Source organism: Bufo gargarizans, unplaced genomic scaffold (genome assembly GCF_014858855.1).
Source record: "Bufo gargarizans isolate SCDJY-AF-19 unplaced genomic scaffold, ASM1485885v1 fragScaff_scaffold_39_pilon, whole genome shotgun sequence".
Taxonomy (NCBI): Eukaryota; Metazoa; Chordata; class Amphibia; order Anura; family Bufonidae; genus Bufo; species Bufo gargarizans.
In genome coordinates this window covers 637,080-659,822 of record NW_025334109.1, presented here as the reverse complement: position 1 = coordinate 659,822, position 22,743 = coordinate 637,080, and the positions used below count along the sequence as shown (strand labels likewise).

The 22,743-nt window shown below is 42.6% G+C and overlaps 1 protein-coding gene across 3 annotated transcripts in view; it reads left to right on the top strand.

Moving 5' to 3' along the window:
- Positions 1-22,743, top strand: part of LOC122922501 — a 442,359-nt gene that overhangs the window by 396,486 nt on the left and 23,130 nt on the right. For all 3 annotated transcript variants that reach the window (XM_044273115.1, XM_044273114.1, XM_044273116.1), the window contains exon 20: positions 9,676-9,814. In XM_044273115.1, the coding sequence (XP_044129050.1) occupies positions 9,676-9,814 (139 nt within the window). The remainder of the gene's footprint in view (positions 1-9,675; positions 9,815-22,743) is intronic.

Below are 22,743 nucleotides of genomic sequence, written 5' to 3'. Positions count from 1 at the left end.
GGCTAGTTTATAGCCGAAACGTAACTACCTTTTGCACGTTTTTGTTCACCCAAGCGGCTCCTAATAAAGGGACTTTTTTGTACCGGACTTCCTGCCTCTATCCTTATTCATTGGACTTGGGCTGAATATGACAGGAAGGAGTGGTCTCTCCTCTCTCTCTAAGACGCCTGTCAATACGAACAGCTAGAGACATGGCAGACTTCAACGAGGCAGGTCTCTCATGAAAAGCAAATGCATCTTTCAATCCCTCCGAAAGACCATGGCAAAATTGACTTCAGAGTGCAGCATTGTTCCAACCAGTATCAGCTGCCCATCTCCGAAAATCAGAACAATATATCTCTGCGGACTGTTTACCCTGGAATAAAAGACGCAGTTTAGATTCAGCCAGAGCAATACTATCCGGGTCATCATATATCTGCCCCAGGGCTACAAAAGATTCATCCTCCGATCGGAGGGGCTGTGGCCCCACCGGCAGCGAGAAGGCCCAAGACTGAGCATTATCCTTGAGCAGTGAGATGATGATCCCCCACCCTCTGCTCCTCATCACCAGAGGAATGGGGAAGTAGGCGAAAACGGAGTTTGCAAGCCTCTCTAAAGCGAACTAAATTCTCACTACCCCCGGAGAACGTATCCGGAAGCGAAATTTTAGGCTCGGAACAAACTCATGAGCGCAAGCAGAACCGGTCACCTGAAACTGAGACACAGTTTTACGGAGATCTGCTACCTCCAGTGAAAGACCTTGCATGCGGCCAATCAAGGCTGAAACCGGATCCATGCTTAAGACAGTAATGGCGGTTTATAATGTCACGGATGATGTTGCAGATAGCTGGAAGTTATGAATAAATGTCCGACTGGCTTGATCCCAAACTAAGGAGCATATAGGTGACCCCTATAAAACCCTAAGAGCTCACCCTGACTGCTAAGCGCATACAAGGGTCTCAATGGTAGACGATTGTATGCCCCTGTACCTAAGACTGTTTGACACCTGAAAACCCTATAATAGTGAGGGGACACAACCACCGGCTCCCTGCACTTCCTACGGAGGGAGTCAGGGTCACCTAGAATCAAGCCAGTAACAATACATGAAAGGACTTATTTGAACAAGCAGCAACAGACGTCTCCAGCAATAAAAAACTTAAATCCAAGAAGTAGTATAAACCGCAAAGTGAGGCAGTATGAGAGGGAATATAAAGGAAAGAGGATTAGTCTAAATAGGTGACACCTGGGAAAAGGAAATGAGATGAGAAAGTGAAACCAAAACAAAGAACATCATGCAATAGGTAAAGAAGGATGTCTGTCAGACCTTCTCACAGAAGTGGCGGTGACAGTTGGGTGTTGCAACAGGACAACGACCCAAAGCATAGAAGAAAATCAACAACAGAATGGCTTGAACAGAAGAAAATACACCTTCTGGAGTGGTCCAGTCAGAGTCCTGACCTCAACCCGATTCAGAGGCTGTGGCATGACCTCAAAAAAGTGATTGACACCAGACATCCAAAGAATATTGCTGACCTGAAAGAGTTCTGTAAAGAGGAATGGTCAAGAATTACTCCTGACCGTTGTGCACGTCTGATCTGCAACTACAGGAAACGTTTTGTTGAAGTTATTGCTGCCAAAGGAGGTTCAACCAGTTATTAAATCCAAGGGTTCACATACTTTTTCCACCTGCACTTTGAATGTTTACATGGTGTGTTCAATGAAAACATGGTAACATTTAATTATTTGTGTGTTATTAGTTTAAGCAGACTGTGATTGTCTTTTGTGACTTAGATGAAGATCAGATCACATTTTATGACCAATTTGTGCAGAAATCCATTTCATTCCAAAGGGTTCACATACTTTATCTTGCAACTGTATGTTGTATTTTTTCTTACTGGGCTAGGTTTAAAAAATTGAGATCCTGATTCATTTTATTGATTAATTTGTTGATAACATTCTGTGATAAATATTGAAAAACTTATGAACTTGTTATAGTCAGATAAAAGTAAAGTGGTAAATTATTGGCTGAATGTAGTTCCCAGAGTAACTATACTGTATCTCTTGTAAGTGTAACATTTTTTATGAATAAAGTTAGTGGGTAAACTGTAAATATCCTATTAGAAGGCTAGATATTTTTTTCATTAACAAGCAGCAACTGATGATTTGGCAAGTCTTTTGCTTTCAAAAGGATTTCAGTTACAAAAAACAATATTTACTAGATATTTTCTTCTGTTTAATCATTACGGAAATTGATGTTGTTCAGCCCTAGAGCATATAGGCCGCTTTTAGAAAAGTCTTTGGTCAGTGTTTGATCAGAGATTTCCATCAAAGATTGTGAGCCAAAACCAGGAGCAAATCAAAAACACAGAACAAGTGCAAATGTTTCCGTTGTGGGATGTTCTGTACATGAAAGTTCTATTCTTTGTCTCTTAGAACATTGAGCTGTTATGTTTAAGCAGGTAAGAAACATCCACTTTTGGTGCACTGATTCTTATTGGCTGGCCTGCACAATAGCAAGAATGAATACAACTTCTGTGTTGATCTACTGGGCATGTTTGACCACCAGTCCTGGATACATTAGATGGAAATTCTGAGAGGAAATGAAGAGAACACCAGGGACGGCATTATCAAAATTGTACAGCAATATCTAAACAGAGAAAAAAAATGTGTGTGTATATATATATATATATATATATATATACAGTACAGACCAAAAGTTTGGACACACCTTCTTATTCAAAGAGTTTTCTTCATTTTCATGACTATGAAAATTGTAGATTCACACTGAAGGCATCAAAACTATGAATTAACACATGTGGAATTATATACATAACAAAAAAGTGTGAAACAACTGAAAATATGTCATATTCTAGGTTCTTCAAAGTAGCCACCTTTTGCTTTTATTACTGCTTTGCACACTCTTGGCATTCTCTTGATAAGCTTCAAGAGGTAGTCACCTGAAATGGTTTTCACTTCACAGGTGAGCCCTGTCAGGTTTAATAAGTGGGATTTCTTGCCTTATAATTGGGGTTGGGACCATCAGTTGCGTTGTGGAGAAGTCATGTGGCTACACAGCTGATAGTCCTACTGAATAAACTGTTAGAATTTGTATTATGGCAAGAAAAAAGCAGCTAAGTAAAGAAAAGTGAGTGGCCATCATTACTTTAAGAAATGAAGGTCAGTCAGTCCTAAAAATTGGGAAAACTTTGAAAGTGTCCCCAAGTGCAGTTACAAAAACCATCAAGCGCTACAAAGAACCTGGCTCACATGCAGACCGCCCCAGGAAAGGAAGACCAAGGATCACCTCTGCTGCGAAGGATAAGTTCATCCGAGTCACCAGCCTCAGAAATCGCAGGTTAACAGCAGCTCAGATTAGAGACCAGGTGAATGCCACACAGAGTTCTAGCAGCAGACACATCTCTAGAACAACTGTTAAGAGAAGACTGTGTGAATCAGACCTTCATGGTAGAATATCTGCTAGGAAACCACTGCTAAGGACAGGCAACAAGCAGAAGAGACTTGTTTGGGCTAAGGAACACAAGGAATGGACATTAGACCAGTGGAAATCTGTGCTTTGGTCTGATGGGTCCAAATTTGAGATCTTTGGTTCCAACCACCATGTCTTTGTGCGACGCAGAAAAGGTAAACGGATGGACTCTACATGCCTGGTTCCCACCGTGAAGCATGGAGGAGGAGGTGTGATGGTGTGAGGGTGCTTTGCTGGTGACACTGTTGGGGATTTATTCAAAATTGAAGGCATACTGAACCAGCATGGCTACCACAGCATCTTGCAGCGGCATGCTATTCCATCCGGTTTGCGTTTAGTTGGACCATCATTTCTTTTTCAACAGGACAATGACCCCAAATACCCCTCCAGGCTGTGTAAGGGCTATTTGACCATGAAGGAGAGTGCTGGGGTGCTGCGACAGATGACTTGGCCTCCACAGTCACCGGACCTGAACCCAATCGAGATGGTTTGGGGTGAGCTGGACCGCAGAGTGAAGACAAAAGGGCCAACAAGTGCTAAGTATCTCTGGGAACTCCTTCAAGACTGTTGGAAGACCATTTCAGGTGACTACCTCTTGAAGCACATCAAGAGAATGCCAAGAGTGTGCAAAGCAGTAATTAAAGCAAAAGGTGGTTACTTTGAAGAACCTAGAATATGACATATTTTCAGTTGTTTCACACTTTTTTGTTATGTATATAATTCCACATGTGTTAATTCATAGTTTTGATGCCTTCAGTGTGAATCTGCAATTTTCATAGTCATGAAAATAAAGAAAACTCTTTGAATGAGAAGAGAGAAGTAATCCAGCTCAGTTCAAGTGAAAAACAATCTTGACTTTATTCCAGCAGTAAAAATTCTGTATAACAAGTGTATAGTTACGCGTTTCAGACCTCTCAAATATATGGGCCCTTCCTTATGACAAACATGAATATGAAATGGAAGCACCTCCAGATATATCCCATACTAACCCCAGATTAATGAATATCACCTGGGAGGCGGAGACATCGGGAGGCAGTCCCATGCAAACTTAAATTTGTTAAAAAAAACCTGCAAGCCATAAAATGAAAAGTAACAGGAAAAAGAAAAAGAAGAAAAAAGGATTGAGGCATAAATTCTAACACTAAAACAATAGTGATAAATGGAATCAAGTGTTCACAAAATAGTCAAAATAGGGATATATACAAATTGAAAAAAAACACACATAGCATACAATCACATTCAGTATTGCAGGAAAAGGTTGTGCTTTTTTTTCAATCCCTGTGGTTGACGGGATCCCAATTGGAAGATCCAGAAGGCCTCTCTATTGAGAAGTTTCCTTCTGTGATCCCCTTCCCCCTCGGTGGCAAAAAGACCCTTTCTATGCCTTTTACTTTAAGACTAGAAACATCTCCCGCATGTGAAATTGCAAAATGCAGGCTGGCTGCAGAGACATTACGGTCTCTGTAGTGCGGCACGTCAGATATATGTTTGCGTATCCGGTTCTTTAGTGGATTAACAGCACAGCCTACATATTGCAAGGAACATATTACACATGTGATGAGATAAACTACATGTCTAGTATTACAATTAATATAAGACTGTATTTTATACTCTTTATTATTTGTGGTGGATCGAAAAGTTTTTTCAATAGTGGTGTGTTCACAGCAGATGCATTTTTTATGTCCACATTTGAAACTACCCTTGTAGTGAAGCCATGTGGCTTGTGATGTTTTTCTATCTGAAAATAAATTTGGGCTGATTATATTACCCAAGGTAGGTGCTCTCCTGGCCACACATTTTATTCCATCAGACACAATTTCTGACCAGTTGCCATCAAAGTTTAGGACATGAAAATACTTTTTTATGATCCTGCAGATAGCAGAAAATTCTTGGCTATATTGTGTGACAAAATAGGTGGCATGTTTTTTGTTGGTGGTATTCTCAGGTTGTCCATTTTTAGAATGGGATTGAGGGAAAACTAAAGAGTGTCTATTCATATCAGAAACCATTTTTTTGGCCCGTTCTATATTATTGTATAAATATGCCCTGCGCAGTAATCTGTTATTTATGTTAGAGGCTTCCTTCTCAAAAGCCTCTTGATTAGTTCTCAACATGTCAGCATCCATTATCACATCGGAACAGGTAAAAGTTCTCCAAAAGGGACTATCATTCTCACCCACGTATCATTTCGATCTTTACCGCACCATATTAGATGTCAACAGATTTGCCCGGAACCTTACATTGAGGAAGCACTTCCAGGAGGAATCTTACTTCTGAGCACCTCTGAGCACACAGCACTTTATTTATGTACTAAACCAAGCTGCGACCAAAGACATCTTGGGAACCAACTTCATTTATAGTCCGTTTCAAACTGTGGACAGGATTCACAACCACAGAACTAAGCGATATCTATTTCTCTCTATACAGACATTATTGAGAGAAAGGACATATTTGGGTTTGTTTCCTAATCAAAGAACCATACGCAGAAAGAATATTCTTGGACCTTTGATCACTCGAACCTAATATGTTTGGATCATTTTTATGAAGTACTATATGTCATTGCTGCTGTAATTATCCAGCTATTTTTTACTACAGACCCTTTTTTAATTGAGTTTTATACATATATATTACTGTGTATTTTATCACGTTTTGAGTTTTTGTGAATTAAATTGTGTGATCACTGTATATTGCATTTTAGTCTATTTTTATCCATACTCTACCACACATACAGAGTGCCAGTCCAATTCATCTATTTATTCTATCCCATTCAGTCCCGGTCGGCTGCACTGGATAAATACCAGGAACTGGTGGCAAAAGATCTATGCCTCTTATTTGACACCACCAGGATACGGGGTCAATCCAATATGACTTCAGCAGTGAAAACTGCCCTCCGGGATTTAGGGGAGAGAGAAGACATTATAATCAGGGAGACTGATAAGGGTGGGTGTGTTGTTGTTCTAGACAGGGGTTTATACAAACATTTAGTGACTATCATGTTATGTGACACCCAGGTCTACACTCGCCTGTCTAATGACCCCCCTTTATCCTTCCAATCTGAAATGAAGAACACTTTGGAGTTAGGGCTATCATCTGGTTGCCTTAGCATCAGAGAAAAGGAATACATTTTTGTGGAGCACCCAACAGCTCCTATTTTTCATGCGCTGCCCAAAGTCCACAAAAATTTGTTCCCTCCATCCCTCAGACCCATTGTGGCTGGAATAGGTTCATTTTCTGAGCATTTTTCTAAGTGAGTGGACTCCCTTCTTCAACCCCTGGTGCCATCAATCCCCGGTTTTTTAAAGGATACAAGATCTGTACTCCAGGTTTTTTTCTGACTTTGAATGGAGGGAGGAATACTCATGGATAACAGCGGACATTACGTCCCTTTATACCAACATTCCCCATAATCTGGCAATTACATCAGTACATTGGTTTCTTGACCACTATAGTGATTACACAATGGAACTTAGAGAGTACATTGTTCTGGTGGTGGATTTCCTTCTCAGGCACAATTATTTTTTATTTGATGACAACTTCTATTTGCAGGTGTCAGGGGTGTCGATAGGGGCTAAATTCTCTCCCTCCATTGCCAACATTTTTATGGCATGGTGGGAGGGTCACTTTCTCCTCATCGACACCTCCCCCTTTTTGGACCGTATACTCTGGTATGGACGTGACATTGACAACCTATTGATGGTATGGTCTGGCGAGATGGCGTCCATACCAGAGCTTGTTACTTACTTTAACTCTTGTGTGAATTGCATACAATTTGTTTTTCATTTTGATGACACTGAAATCCAGTTTCTGGATTTGTGCCTGAGGGGGAATATTTCCACCAACAGGATCAATACATCCACCTACAGGAAACAACTTGCTGGGAACACTACACTGCTAGCTCATTCATGCCACCCTCCCCTTACCATTCGGAATATTCCAAAGGGGGAATTAATTTGTGCCCGCCACAATTGCTCTGATCAAGAGGCTTTTGAGAAGGAAGCCTCTAACATAAATAACAGATTACTGCGCAGGGCATATTTATACAATAATATAGAACGGGCCCAAAAAATGGTTTCTGATATGAATAGACACTCTTCGGTTTTCCCTCAATCCCATTCTAAAAATGGACAACCTGAGAATACCACCAACAAAAAACATGCCACCTATTTTGTCACACAATATAGCCAAGAATTTTCTGCTATCTGCAGGATCATAAAAAAGTATTTTCATGTCCTAAACTTTGATGGCAACTGGTCAGAAATTGTGTCTGATGGAATAAAATGTGTGGCCAGGAGAGCACCTACCTTGGGTAATATAATCAGCCCAAATTTATTTTCAGATAGAAAAACATCACAAGCCACATGGCTTCACTACAAGGGTAGTTTCAAATGTGGACATAAAAAATGCATCTGCTGTGAACACACCACTATTGAAAAAACTTTTCGATCCACCACAAATAATAAGGAGTAGTGTTGATCACGAATATTCGAATTTCGAATTTTTATCGCGAATATAGGTACTTCGAAAATTCGCCAATATTTCGAATATAGTTATATATATTCGTAATTTTTTTTTCCGTTTTTCTTTTTTTTTTTTTTATCAGTACACATGATCCCTTCCTGCTTCTAGCTTGTGGGCCAATAAGAAGGCTGCAATATACTTGACTTTAGGAGTAGTGATGAGCGGCAGTGGTCATATTCGAAAATGCACGATTTTATTTCTTGAAAAAATCGGCAAGGTAATGATTGTGTAATATGCGAATTTTCGTAATTCGAATTTTCGGATTTGTATTTTTCTTGCGAATTTTTCAACTTTTAGACAAAGAAGATTATAGCACTATATTAGCTAAATTGCTCTATATTCGTTTTTTTCGAATATTCGCTATATTGCTATATATTACGAATATTCGAAAAAACTGCTATAGCAATATAGCGAATATTCAAAAAATCGAATATAGAGCAATTTAGCTAATAGTGCTATAATCTTCTTTGTCTAATAGTTGTAAGTTGAAAAATTCACAATAAAAATTCGAATCCGAAAATTCGAATTACGAAAATTCGCATATTACACAATCATTACCTTGCCGATTTTTTTCAAGAAAGAAATCGAGAATTTTTGAATTTTCGAATATTCGACGAATATTCTAAAAAATATTCGCGAAATATCGCGAATTCGAATATGACCCCTGCCGCTCATCACTAATAAGGAGTATAAAATACAGTCTTATATTAATTGTAATACCAGACATGTAGTTTATCTCATCACCGGATACGCAAACATATATCTGACGTGCCGCACTACAGAGACCGTAATGTCTCTGCAGCCAGCCTGCATTTTGCAATTTCACATGCGGGAGATGTTTCTAGTCTTAAAGTAAAAGGCATAGAAAGGTTCTTTTTGCCACCGAGGGGGAGGGGGATCACAGAAGGAAACTTCTCAATAGAGAGGCCTTCTGGATCTTTCAATTGGGATCCCGCCAACCACAGGGATTGAACAAACGGCACGACCTTATCCTGCAATACTGAATGTGATTGTATGCTATGTGTGTTTTTTTTTTTCAATTTGTATATATCCCTATTTTGACTATTTTGTGAACACTTGATTCCATTTATCACTATTGTTTTAGTGTTAGAATTTATGCCTCAATTCTTTTTTCTTCTTTTTCTTTTTCCTGTTACTTTTCATTTTATGGCTTGCAGGTTTTTTAACCAATTTAAGTTTGCATGGGACTGCCTCCCGATGTCTCCGCCTCCCAGGTGATATTCATTAATCTGGGGTTAATATATGGAGGTGCTCCCATTTCATATTCATGTTTGTCATGAGGAAGGACCCATATATTTGAGAGGTCTGAAACGCGTAACTATACACTTGTTATACAGAATTTTTACTGCTCGAATAAAGTCAAGATTATTTTTCACCTGAACTGAGCTGGATTACTTCTCTCTATTTGTTGGATTTTATCCTTCCGCATCCAGGTGCGGCATCCGTGCACAGAGGGTGATTAAACTACCACAGGTGAGAGCTGCCTTACATTGATTTATCCTCTTTGAATGAGAAGGTGTATCAAAACTTTTGGTCTGTACTGTATATATATATTTGGCCTTAACCCTTTAAATATCTTTTGTATCTGTTACAATTGTTAGATGTATAGGCATCTTGAGGGTGGTCAGAATTATTATAAATGCAACTGATAGAAATGCATGATCTTTTAGGTATCAGGGTAAGAAACAACGTCCATTCAATGAGAAAACAATGGAAAAATTTTGGGATGACAGCCAAAAGCAAAGCTTGAAAGATGCCATTTTGACACCTAATTTTAAGAAGTGCACCATGGAAGAAGCAAAAATAAAGGTGAGGTATTAATTGTTATTTGCTTTGTAAATATTTTTTTAATACATTACTCCCCTAATTCCTAATGTACATTGCTCCTAATTATTTTCTTTGCTATTTTGTGTTTTAATTTGATTAGTAAAGTAAGCTGATATTGTAGTGTACAGTATGTTTTCTATAAAAAAAATACTTAAATCAATAAATAAGTAAATATATATATACATTCAGTAAATAAATTAGTGAATCATTTTTACTCCTCTGTTCTGCGAAGTCCAGAGATTTTCTACGGTTCTCTAAATTCTCACTAGTTAACAAAAGCTGTTTATGTCCTCACATGTGCATTATTTCTATTTTGGCTGGTGGCAAGTGCATCAAAATGCCACCGATTGACCTTTATACAAGAATATGCTGATATTGATTGTTTTTTTGGATGTAATAAAAAATTTACAGTGGACCAACCTCTCCCCTAATAAAGGTGTTCATACACATTAGATACAAGCAGGTTGATGGCTGAACAACATTTGAATGAACAATCATCCGGGGAGCTTTCTGGCTATTGCAGTAAGACAAGGGATGAAAGAGCTTTCTTTCTTCCGACTTTTGGATGGAAATTTAAAACATGGGTGAATTCCATTATTCCATTCAGATGATGACAGTATGTCATTGGTTGAATAAAATTATAATTTGCTGTCAATTTTAACCCACCAAACGCTAATTTTGGTTGGTCTGTTTTAATCAACTTTAGAGTAATGTGTGTTACCATCTTAGGGCTGTGGAGGAGATTGCTGCATGTAATTGAAGTCTCCTTCACTGACGAGCAGGCACTTGTCAGGAAGAAACACTTCCTTCCTGACAATCGTCATCTAAATCTACCAGTGTAATACAGCGTTTAAACATATGTTTCTTCTATCAGACAGTGTGTTCCTATTGATAGATAACACTGATGTTAGTGGCATATGGCTTTTTTGCTGTCACTTTTATATGGTGCGTAAATATTAGAGTTGGGCAAAGCGAGCTTCAAATACTTAATCCGAAGTCGCTTCGTTCAAAATTTTGGAATAATACTGTACAGAGATTAATCTCCATACTGTATTAGAATGTATGGGCTCCGATGAGCCGAAGTAAGTTATTCGAGAAGTCGCACGTGACTTTGTTGAATAATTTCGGTAGTTGATTTTTATAGTGGAAAACCACCAGTCAAAGCAGAGTTATTTTTTCAAGTTTTAAAGTGGTTTTCCACTTTAAAAATCAACTACCAAAGTTATTCAATGAAGTCACGTGTGACCCTTCATGTTAACCCATCATGTTAAAAATGCAATGCATTCTGCAGGAAGCATGGTGCAGGGTAGTATTTGCTGAGCTGATTAATATATAGTTTTATGAGAAAAGATTAAATATAAGTTGTAGGGATGAGCGAACCCGAACTGTATAGTTCGTGTTCGTACCGAATTTTGGGGTGTCCGTGACACGGACCCGAACCCGGACATTTTCGTAAAAGTCTGGGTTCGGGTTCGGTGTTCGTCGCTTTCTTGGCGCTTTTTGAAAGGCTGCAAAGCAGCCAATCAACAAGCGTCATACTACTTGCCCCAAGAGGCCGTCACAGCCATGCCTACTATTGGCCAGAGCAACATGTGACACAGCCTCTATTTAAGCTGGAGTCACATAGCGCCGCACGTCACTCTGCTCTGATCAGCATAGGGAGAGGTTGCAGCCGCGACGTTAGGGCGAGATTAGGCAGTGATTAACTTCTCCAAAGGACTTCATTCAGAGATCGATCTGCAGCTGTGGATGATTGAACTGCTGCTATTGAATTGCTCACTGTTTTTAGGCTGCCCAGAGCGTTTTTCAGTCACTTTTTTCTGGGGTGATCGGCGGCCATTTTGTGTTTTGTGGTGTGCCAGCACAAGCTGCCACCAAGTGCATTTAACCCTCAATGGTGTGGTTGTTTTTTGGCTAAATCCTACATCAGGGTCAAGCTGTCACACCAAGTGCATTTACTGTTGTGGCTGGTCAAGTTATTTAGTGTCCTTCAAAGCACAGTTTTTGTTCTGGGTTGAAATACAATTCCCAATTTAGCAATTTCCTAATTTAGTGGTTTCTGCTGTATCAGAGCTATTTTAAATCTATCCCTAAAAGGGTATATCAGATTCAAGGTGCACATAGGGTCATTCTGAATAACTTCACACACATGCTACTGTGCATTTCCAAGTCTAATTCTGTCAGTAAACCTATACATGTCACCCAGCGCCCAAATAATAGGCCTCAAATTTATAGTCAGCTAAATCTGTCGTTACTGGTGTGGCTGGTCAAGTTATTTAGTGTCCGTCAAAGCACATTTTTTGTTCTGGGTTGAAATACAATTCCCAATTTAGCAATTTCCTAATTTAGTGGTTTCTGCTGTATCAGGCCTACTTTAAATTTATCCCTAAAAGGGTATATCAGATTCAAGGTGCACATAGGGTCATTCTGAATAACTTCACACACACGCTACTGTGCATTTCCAAGTCTAATTCTGTCAGTAAACCTATACCTGTCACCCAGCGCCTAAATACTAGGCCTCAAATTTATATTCAGCTAAATCTGTGGTTACTGCTGTGCCTGTATTAGTGTAATACGGTACGTAAATAGATAGCCAGATAGTGTTAGGTGTCTGTAAAAAAAGGCCTGAATTTGAATTCAATACATTGGGCCAAATAATATTTTTGTTGTTGTGGTGAACGATAACAATGAGGAAAACATCTAGTAAAGGACGCGGACGCGGACATGGTCGTGGTGGTGTTAGTGGACCCTCTGGTGCTGGGAGAAGACGTGGCCGTTCTGCCACAGCCACACGTCCTAGTGTACCAACTACCTCAGGCCCCCATTAGCCGCCATAATTTACAGCGATATTTGGTGGGGCCCAATGCCGTTCTAAGGATGGTAAGGCCTGAGCAGGTACAGGCATTAGTCAATTGGGTGGCCGACAGTGGATCCAGCACGTTCACATTATCTCCCACCCAGTCTTCTGCAGAAAGCGCACAGATGGCGCCTGAAAACCAAGCCCATCAGTCTGTCACATCACCCCCATGCATACCAAGGAAACTGTCTGAGCCTTAAGTTATGCAGCAGTCTCTTATGCTGTTTGAAGACTCCGCTGGCAGGGTTTCCCAAGGGCATCCACCCAGCCCTTCCCCAGCGGTGGAAGACATAGAATGCACTGACGCACAACCACTTATGTTTCCTGATGATGATGACATGGGAATACCACCTCAGCATGTCTCTGATGATGACGAAACACAGGTGCCAACTGCTGCGTCTTTCTGCAGTGTGCAGACTGAACAGGAGGTCAGGGATCAAGACTGGGTGGAAGACGATGCAGGGGACGATGAGGTCCTAGACCCCACATGGAATGAAGGTCGTGCCACTGACTTTCACAGTTCGGAGGAAGAGGCAGTGGTGAGACCGAGCCAACAGCGTAGCAAAAGAGGGAGCAGTGGGCAAAAGCAGAACACCCGCTGCCAAGAGACTCCGCCTGCTACTGACCGCCGCCATCTGGGACCGAGCACCCCAAAGGAAGCTTCAAGGAGTTCCCTGCATGGCACTTCTTCAAACAATGTGCTGACGACAAGACCCGAGTGGTTTGCACGCTATGCCATCAGAGCCTGAAGCGAGGCATTAACGTTCTGAACCTTAGCACAACCTGCATGACCAGGCACCTGCATGCAAAGCATGAACTGCAGTGGAGTAAACACCTTAAAACCAAGAAGGTCACTCAGGCTCCCCCTGCTACCTCTTCTGCTGCTGCCGCCTCGGCCTCTTCTGCTGCTGCCGCCTCGGCCTCTTCCTCGTAAATTCCCACCTAGCCACCCTCGATCCCTGGCCCTGAATGCCAGCATTTCTAAACTACTGGCCTATGAAATGCTGTCATTTAGGCTGGTGGACACAGACAGCTTCAAACAGCTCATGTCGCTTGCTGTCCCACAGTATGTTGTTCCCAGCCGGCACTACTTCTCCAAGAGAGCCGTGCCTTCCCTGCACAACCAAGTATCCGATAAAATCAAGTGTGCACTGCGCAACGCCATCTGTGGCAAGGTCCACCTAACCACAGATACGTGGACCAGTAAGCACGGCCAGGGACGCTATATCTCCCTAACTGCACACTGGGTAAATGTAGTGGCAGCTGGGCCCCAGGCGGAGAGCTGTTTGGCGCACGTCCTTCCGCCGGTGAGCCTCAAGCCCGGCTTGGTGGTGTGCGATAATGGGCGAAATCTCGTTGCAGCTCTTGGACTAGCCGGTTTGACACACATCCCTTGCTTGGCGCATGTGCTGAATTTGGTGGTGCAGAAGTTCATTCACAACTACCCCGACATGTCAGAGCTGCTGCATAACGTGCGGGCCGTCTGTTCGCGCTTCCGGCGTTCACATCCTGCTGCTGCTCGCCTTTCTGCGCTACAGCGTAACTTCGGCCTTCCCGCTCACCGCCTCATATGCGACGTGCCCACCAGGTGGAACTCCACCTTGCACATGCTGGACAGACTGTGCGAGCAGCAGCAGGCCATAGTGGAGTTTCAGCTGCAGCACGCACGGGTTAGTCGCACTACGGAACAGCACCACTTCACCACCAATGACTGGGCCTCCATGCGAGACCTGTGTGCCCTGTTGCGCTGTTTCGAGTACTCCACCAACATGGCCAGTGGCGATGACGCCGTTATCAGCGTTACAATACCACTTCTATGTCTCCTTGAGAAAACACTTAGGGCGATGATGGAAGAGGAGGTGGCCCAGGAGGAGGAGGAGGAGGAAGAGGGGTCATTTTTAGCACTTTCAGGCCAGTCTCTTCGAAGTGACTCAGAGGGAGGTTTTTTGCAACAGCAGAGGCCAGGTACAAATGTGGCCAGCCAGGGCCCACTACTGGAGGACGAGGAGGACGAGGAGGAGGTGGAGGAGGATGAGGATGAAGCATGGTCACAGCGGGGTGGCACCCAACACAGCTCGGGCCCATCACTGGTGCGTGGCTGGGGGGAAAGGCAGAACGATGACGATACGCCTCCCACAGAGGACAGCTTGTCCTTACCCCTGGGCAGCCTGGCACACATGAGCGACTACATGCTGCAGTGTCTGCGCAACGACAGCAGAGTTGCCCACATTTTAACGTGTGCGGACTACTGGGTTGCCACCCTGCTGGATCCACGGTACGAAGACAATGTGCCCACCTTACTTCCTGCACTGGAGCGTGATAGGAAGATGCGCGAGTACAAGCGCACGTTGGTAGACGCGCTACTGAGAGCATTCCCAAATGTCACAGGGGAACAAGTGGAAGCCCAAGGCCAAGGCAGAGGAGGAGCAAGAGGTCGCCAAGGCAGCTGTGTCACGGCCAGCTCCTCTGAGGGCAGGGTTAGCATGGCAGAGATGTGGAAAGGTTTTGTCAACACGCCACAGCTATCTGCACCACCACCTGATACGCAACGTGTTAGCAGGAGGCAACATTTCACTAACATGGAGGAACAGTACGTGTGCACACCCCTCCACGTACTGACTGATGGTTCGGCCCCATTCAACTTCTGGGTCTCTAAATTGTCCACGTGGCCAGAGCTAGCCTTTTATGCCTTGGAGGTGCTGGCCTGCCCGGCGGCCAACGTTTTGTCTGAACGTGTATTCAGCACGGCAGGGGGCGTCATTACAGACAATCTCAGCCGCCTGTCTACAGCCAATATGGACAAGCTGACGTTCATAAAAATGAACCAGGCATGGATCCCACAGGACCTGTCCATCCCTTGTGCAGATTAGACATTAACTACCTCCCCTTAAACATATATTATTGTTCTCCAGGGCACTTCCTCATTCAATCCTATTTTTATTTTCATTTTACCATTATATTGCGAGGCTACCCAAAGTTGAATGAACCTCTCCTCTGTCTGGGTGCCGGGGCCTAAATATATGCCAATGGACTGTTCCAATGTTGGGTGACGTGAAGCCTGATTCTCTGCTATGACATGCAGACTGATTCTCTGCTGACATGAAGCCAGATTCTCTGTTACGGGACCTCTCTCCTCTGCCTGGGTGCTGGGCCTAAAAATATGACAATGGACTGTTGCAGTGGTGGCTGACGTGAAGCCTGATTCTCTGCAATGACATGCAGACTAATTCTCTGCTGATATGAAGACAGATTCTCTGTTACGGGACCTCTCTCCTCTGCCTGGGTGCTGGGCCTAAATATATGATAATGGACTGTTGCAATGGTGGCTGACGTGAAGCCTGATTCTCTGCTATGACATGCAGACTGATTCTCTGCTGACATGAAGCCAGATCCTCTGTTACGGGACCTCTCTCCTCTGCCTGGGTGCTGGGCCTAAATATATGACAATGGACTGTTGCACTGGTGGCTGACGTGAAGCCTGATTCTCTGCTATGACATGCAGACTAATTCTCTGCTGACATGAAGCCAGATTCTCTGTTACGGGACCTCTCTCCTCTGCCTGGGTGCTGGGCCTAAATATATGCCAATAGACTGTTGCAGTGGTGGCTGACGTGAAGCCTGATTCTCTGCTATGACATGCAGACTGATTCTCTGCTGACATGAAGACAGATTCTCTGTTACGGGAACTCTCTCCTCTGCCTGGGTGCTGGGCCTAAATACATGCCAATGGACTGTTGCAGTGGTGGCTGACGTGAAGCCTGATTCTCTGCTATGACATGCAGACTTATTCTCTGCTGACATGAAGACAGATTCTCTGTTACGGGACCTCTCTCCTCTGCCTGGGTGCTGGGCCTAAATATATGACAATGGACTGTTCCACTGGTGGCTGACGTGAAGCCTGATTCTCTGCTATGACATGCAGACTAATTCTCTGCTGACATGAAGCCAGATTCTCTGTTACGGGACCTCTCTCCTCTGCCTGGGTGCTGGGCCTAAATATATGACAATGGACTGTTACAGTGGTGGCTGACGTGAAGCCTGATTCTCTGCTATGACATGCAGACTGATTCTCTGCTGACATGAAGCCAGATTCTCTGTTACGGGACCTCTCTCCTCTGCCTGGGTGCTGGGCCTAAATATATGACAATGGACTGTTGAAGTGGTGGCTGACGTGAAGCCTGATTCTCTGCTATGACATGCAGACTAATTCTCTGCTTACATGAAGACAGATTCTCTGTTACGGGACCTCTCTCCTCTGCCTGTGTGCTGGGCCTAAATATATGACAATGGACTGTTGCACTGGTGGCTGACGTGAAGCCTGATTCTCTGCTATGACATGCAGACTGATTCTCTGCTGACATGAAGACAGATTCTCTGTTACGGGACCTCTCTCCTCTGCCTGTGTGCTGGGCCTAAATATATGACAATGGACTGTTGCAGTGGTGGCTGACGTGAAGCCTGATTCTCTGCTATGACATGCAGACTGATTCTCTGCTGACATGAAGCCAGATTCTCTGTTACAGGACCTCTCTCCTCTGCCTGGTTGCTGGGCCTAAATATATCACAATGGACTGTTGCAGTGGTGGCTGACGTGAAGCCTGATTCTCTGCTATGACATGCAGACTAATTCTCTGCTTACATGAAGACAGATTCTCTGTTACGGGACCTCTCTCCTCTGCCTGGGTGCTGGGCCTAAATATATGACAATGGACTGTTGCAGTGGTGGCTGACGTGAAGCCTGATTCTCTGCTATGACATGCAGACTGATTCTCTGCTGACATGAAGCCAGATTCTCTGTTACGGGACCTCTCTCCTCTGCCTGGGTGCTGGGCCTAAATATATGCCAATGGACTGTTGCAGTGGTGGCTGACGTGAAGCGTGATTCTCTGCTATGACATGCAGACTGATTCTCTGCTGACATGAAGACAGATTCTCTGTTACGGGACCTCTCTCCTCTGCCTGTGTGCTGGGCCTAAATATATGACAATGGACTGTTCCACTGGTGGCTGACGTGAAGCCTGATTCTCTGCTATGACATGCAGACTGATTCTCTGCTGACATGAAGACAGATTCTCTGTTACGGGACCTCTCTCCTCTGCCTGTGTGCTGGGCCTAAATATATGACAATGGACTGTTGCAGTGGTGGCTGACGTGAAGCCTGATTCTCTGCTATGACATGCAGACTGATTCTCTGCTGACATGAAGCCAGATTCTCTGTTACAGGACCTCTCTCCTCTGCCTGGGTGCTGGGCCTAAATATATCACAATGGACTGTTGCAGTGGTGGCTGACGTGAAGCCTGATTCTCTGCTATGACATGCAGACTAATTCTCTGCTTACATGAAGACAGATTCTCTGTTACGGGACCTCTCTCCTCTGCCTGGGTGCTGGGCCTAAATATATGCCAATGGACTGTTGCAGTGGTGGCTGACGTGAAGCGTGATTCTCTGCTATGACATGCAGACTGATTCTCTGCTGACATGAAGACAGATTCTCTGTTACGGGACCTCTCTCCTCTGCCTGGGTGCTGGGCCTAAATATATGACAATGGACTGTTGCAGTGGTGGGTGACGTGAAGCCAGATTCTCTGCTATGGGACCTCTCTCCAATTGATATTGGTTAATTTTTATTTATTTTATTTATATTTTTATTCATTTCCCTATCCACATTTGTTTGCAGGGGATTTACCTACATGTTGCTGCCTTTTGCAGCCCTCTAGCCCTTTCCTGGGCTGTTTTACAGCCTTTTTAGTGCCAAAAAGTTTGGGTCCCTATTGACTTCAATGGGGTTCGGGTTCGGGACGAAGTTCGGATCGGGTTCGGATCCCGAACCCGAACATTTCCGGGAAGTTCGGCCGAACTTCTCGAACCCGAACATCCAGGTGTCCGCTCAACTCTAATAAGTTGCAATGTATATACTGTATTTAAACCTCTATTCATTCTGGGGCTAGGAGTCCAGTAGGCGATCAGGCTCAGTGATCGATAGTCTTCGACATATAGGTGAACATAAAGAGAGAGCTGAGTATCAATCATTGAGTAGAACTCCCCACTGAACTCCTAATCTTATGTTTGCCCCCTATATTTAATCGCTTTCCTGCTCATGCCGCGTGCACCTCAAAAACATTTCTATAATCTACCCTTTCTTACTGTGGAAAAAAATATAAATTATTGTTGCCCTGATCCATTTCCATCTTGATTACTGTTACTCAATACTAATTATTCTACCCTCACAAGACTTTCATCTGTCCAATCTATCCTGAAAGCAGCAGCCAGGCTGATATATTTAACTTCTACTCCAATGCCTCTGTCCTGAGCCAGTCATTGCACTGGTTGCCCATAAAGTATAAGATTCAATTTAAACTGCTCATTCTCGCCCACAAAGGTCTCCACGGTGCTGCTAGCTCCTAATCTCCTCCCTCATTTCTCTTTACCATCCTGCTCATGCTCTCTCCATACAGCTAATGAATACTAACATCCACCATAATCCGAACCTTTTACTCCTGTCTTCAAGACTTTTCTCGAGCTGCACCATTTCTCTGGAATGCCCTACCCCAAGCAATTATGTTAATTCACAACATCCACAGTTTTAGGAACTTCCTAAAAACTCATCTCTTTAGGTTAACCTTCCACATCCCCTAATCTAACTCTTCTGCATTTAGCTCCCCCCACATCATTCTTCTGCACCTGATCCATCGTAAAATATCCATACCCCATGCACTCAGAAGCACTACAGATACCAACTGGTGACGGGCTCATGCAGCTTTATATCTATTATTATGTTAAGATAGCTGGACCATTGTACAAAACAACCACTTGTTACCTTCTGGTTCACCCCTATCTCCTTATAGATTATAAGCTCGTGTGTGGAGGGCCCTCATTCCTCTTGTTTTGATTGTTGACATGTTATTTATGACTCTGTTTGCACATGAACCCCTTTTAAAGCTCTGCAGAATATGTTGGCACTACAGTATAAAAATAAAGAGTATTTTTAGTATAACCCAAGTAGATGGGGCTTTCTGCTTCTGTCTATGTTCACTGTCTATTGTTTGTGAATTCAAATTCGCTGATGGGTGGGGGTGCCAAGTGTTAGGCCCCCAGTGATCTTATACTGATGATTTATCCCGAATATACAGTGGCATGCCACACTAGCGTTTTTGCTGGATCCGGCAGGGTTTAGCAAAAACACTTCAGTTAATGATAATACCACCATCTGCATCCATTATGAAAGAATCCAGTTGTATTATCTTTAACATTGCCAAAACGGATCCATCATGTGCTTCATTGAAAGTCAATGGGGACGTTTTCTATTGTGGCAGAGAAAATGGATCCGTCCCCATTGACTTGCATTGGGGGTCATGCCGGATCCATCTTGCTTCGCATCCCAGGACAGAAAGCAGACTACAACATGTTGCGGTTTGCTCTCCGGTAGGGGAACGCAACTAAACGGAATGGAATGCATTTTGAAGCATTCCGTTCTGTTCAGTTTTGCCCCCATTGACAATGAATAGGGACAAAACTGAAGCTTATGTTTCCGGTTTTTAACGCCTATGACGGATCTCAATAACGGAAAACTAAAACGCTAGTGTGTAAGGAGCCTTAGCAAGTTGAAAATGAAATTATCTCCAAATAGCATAAAGTGAAGATGACACAAGCAAAATACTTTTTTTAAGCAAAAATGCTTTTTTTAAGCAAAAATTCTTAAAAAAAAAAATTTTTAATCTTTTGCATTTTCAAAATAACAAAAAAGGAAAATGGCCCGAAGCAAAATGTTGCGCACCCTGCATTGTTAGTACCTAGTAGCACCCCCTTTGACAAGTATCACAGCTTGTAACTGCTTTTTTTTATTAGCCAGCCAAGTCTTTCAATTCTTGTTAGATGGCTTTTATCTTTTCTTCCTTGCAAAGGTCTTCCAGTTTTTTTAGATTCCTGGGCCGTCTTGTATGCACTGCTCTTTCGAGGTCTTTCTACAGATTTTCAATGAAGTTCAGCTCAGAGGACTGTAATTGCTATGGTAAAACCTTCAGTTTGCGCCTTTTGAGGTAGTTGCAGGTTACAATTTCCTCCATTTGAAATGTTAGTAAGAAATGGCAGTTAACAAGAACAGTGGAGGTCAAGAGAAGGTCTGGAAGACTAAGAAATCTTTCAGAGACAGCTTTTCATAGGATTAATAGAAAGGCAAATCAGAACCATGGCTTGACTGTAAAAGACCTCCAGGAAGATTTAGCAGAATTTGGAGTTGTGACATATTGTTCTACTGTTCAGCGACACCTGCACAAATATGGCTTACGTGGAAGAGTCATCAGAAGAAAACTTCTCCTGCATCCTCACCACAATCAAAAGTTTGCAAAAGAACATCTAAACAGACCTGATGCATTTTGGAAACTAGTCCTGTGGACCGATGAGGTTAAAATGGAACTCTTAGGGCCACAATGAGCAAAGGTATGTTTGGAGAAAATATTGTACAGCATTTCATGAAAAGAATGCCTCTCCAACCAAAAATCATGGGGGTGGATCAATCATGCTTTGGGGTTGTGTTGTAGCCAGTGGCACAGGGAACTTTTCTCAGGTACAGTGAAGAATTGATTTAATGACTTTCCAGCAAATTCTGGAAGCAAACATAACACCAACTGTAAAAAAGCTGAAGTTGAACTTGAAACACATCTCAAAATCCACAACAGATGACCTCAAAAAGTGCAAGCTGCAGGTTTTATCATGGCCCCTACAGTCCCCTGATCTGAACATCATTGTGAAATCTACAGAAAGACCTCAAAAGAACAGCGCGTGCAAGGTTTAGGAATCTCACAGAACTAGAAGACCTTTGCAAGGAAGAATGAATAAAAATCCATCAAACAAGAATTGAAAGACTCTTGGCTGGCTAATAAAAAAAGTGTTTACAAACTATGATACTTGTCAAATGGGGTGCTGCTACTAGGTACTAACTATGCAAGGTGCCTAAACTTTTGTTTCAGTCCCTTTTCCTTTTGTATTATTTTGAAAATGTAGCAGTAATTTTTACCAGGGGTGCCCAAACTTTTGCATGACACTGTAGGTGATCAGTATATATAGGCTGAAAAACCCCTTTAAGTTCTGTTTCACATATGTGTTGTTATTGAGATCCGGCAGATCCTTTTTGTCCCCATGCATTCTAAATGAAAAGAGATCTGTTCAGGATGCATGTCTTCCATTCCGTCAGCATTCCATTTTGTGACCGGACACAAAACCGCTGCAAGCTGTTTTTTGTCTGGTCATAAAAATGGGAAAAAAACTGATTGGTCACTGAAAACAAAGTAAGTCAATGGTGACAGATCCGTTTTTTAACCACTTCAGCCCCGCTAGCTAAAACCCCCTTCATGACCAGGCCACTTTTTACACTTCGGCACTACACTACTTTCACCGTTTATCGCTCGGTCATGCAACTTACCACCCAAATGAATTTTACCTCCTTTTCTTCTCACTAATAGAGCTTTCATTTGGTGGTATTTCATTGCTGCCGACATTTTTACTTTTTTTGTTATTAATCGAAATTTAACGATTTTTTTTGCAAAAAAATGACATTTTTCACTTTCAGCTGTAAAATTTAGCAAAAAAAACGACATCCATATATAAATTTTTCGCTAAATTTATAGTTCTACATGTCTTTGATAAAAAAAAAAAGTTTGGGCAAAAAAAAAAAATGGTTTGGGTAAAAGTTATAGCGTTTACAAACTATGGTACAAAAATGTGAATTTCCGCTTTTTGAAGCAGCTCTGACTTTCTGAGAACCTGTCATGATTCCTGAGGTTCTACAATGCCCAAACAGTAGAAAAACCCCACAAATGACCCCATTTCGGAAAGTAGACACCCTAAGGTATTCGCTGATGGGCATAGTGAGTTCATAGAACTTTTTATTTTTTGTCACAAGTTAGCGGAAAATGATGATGATTTTTTATTTTTATTTTTTTCTTACAAAGTCTCATATTCCACTAACTTGCGACAAAAAATGAAAAAATTCTAGGAACTCGCCATGCCCCTCACAGAATACCTTGGGGTGTCTTCTTTCCAAAATGGGGTCACTTG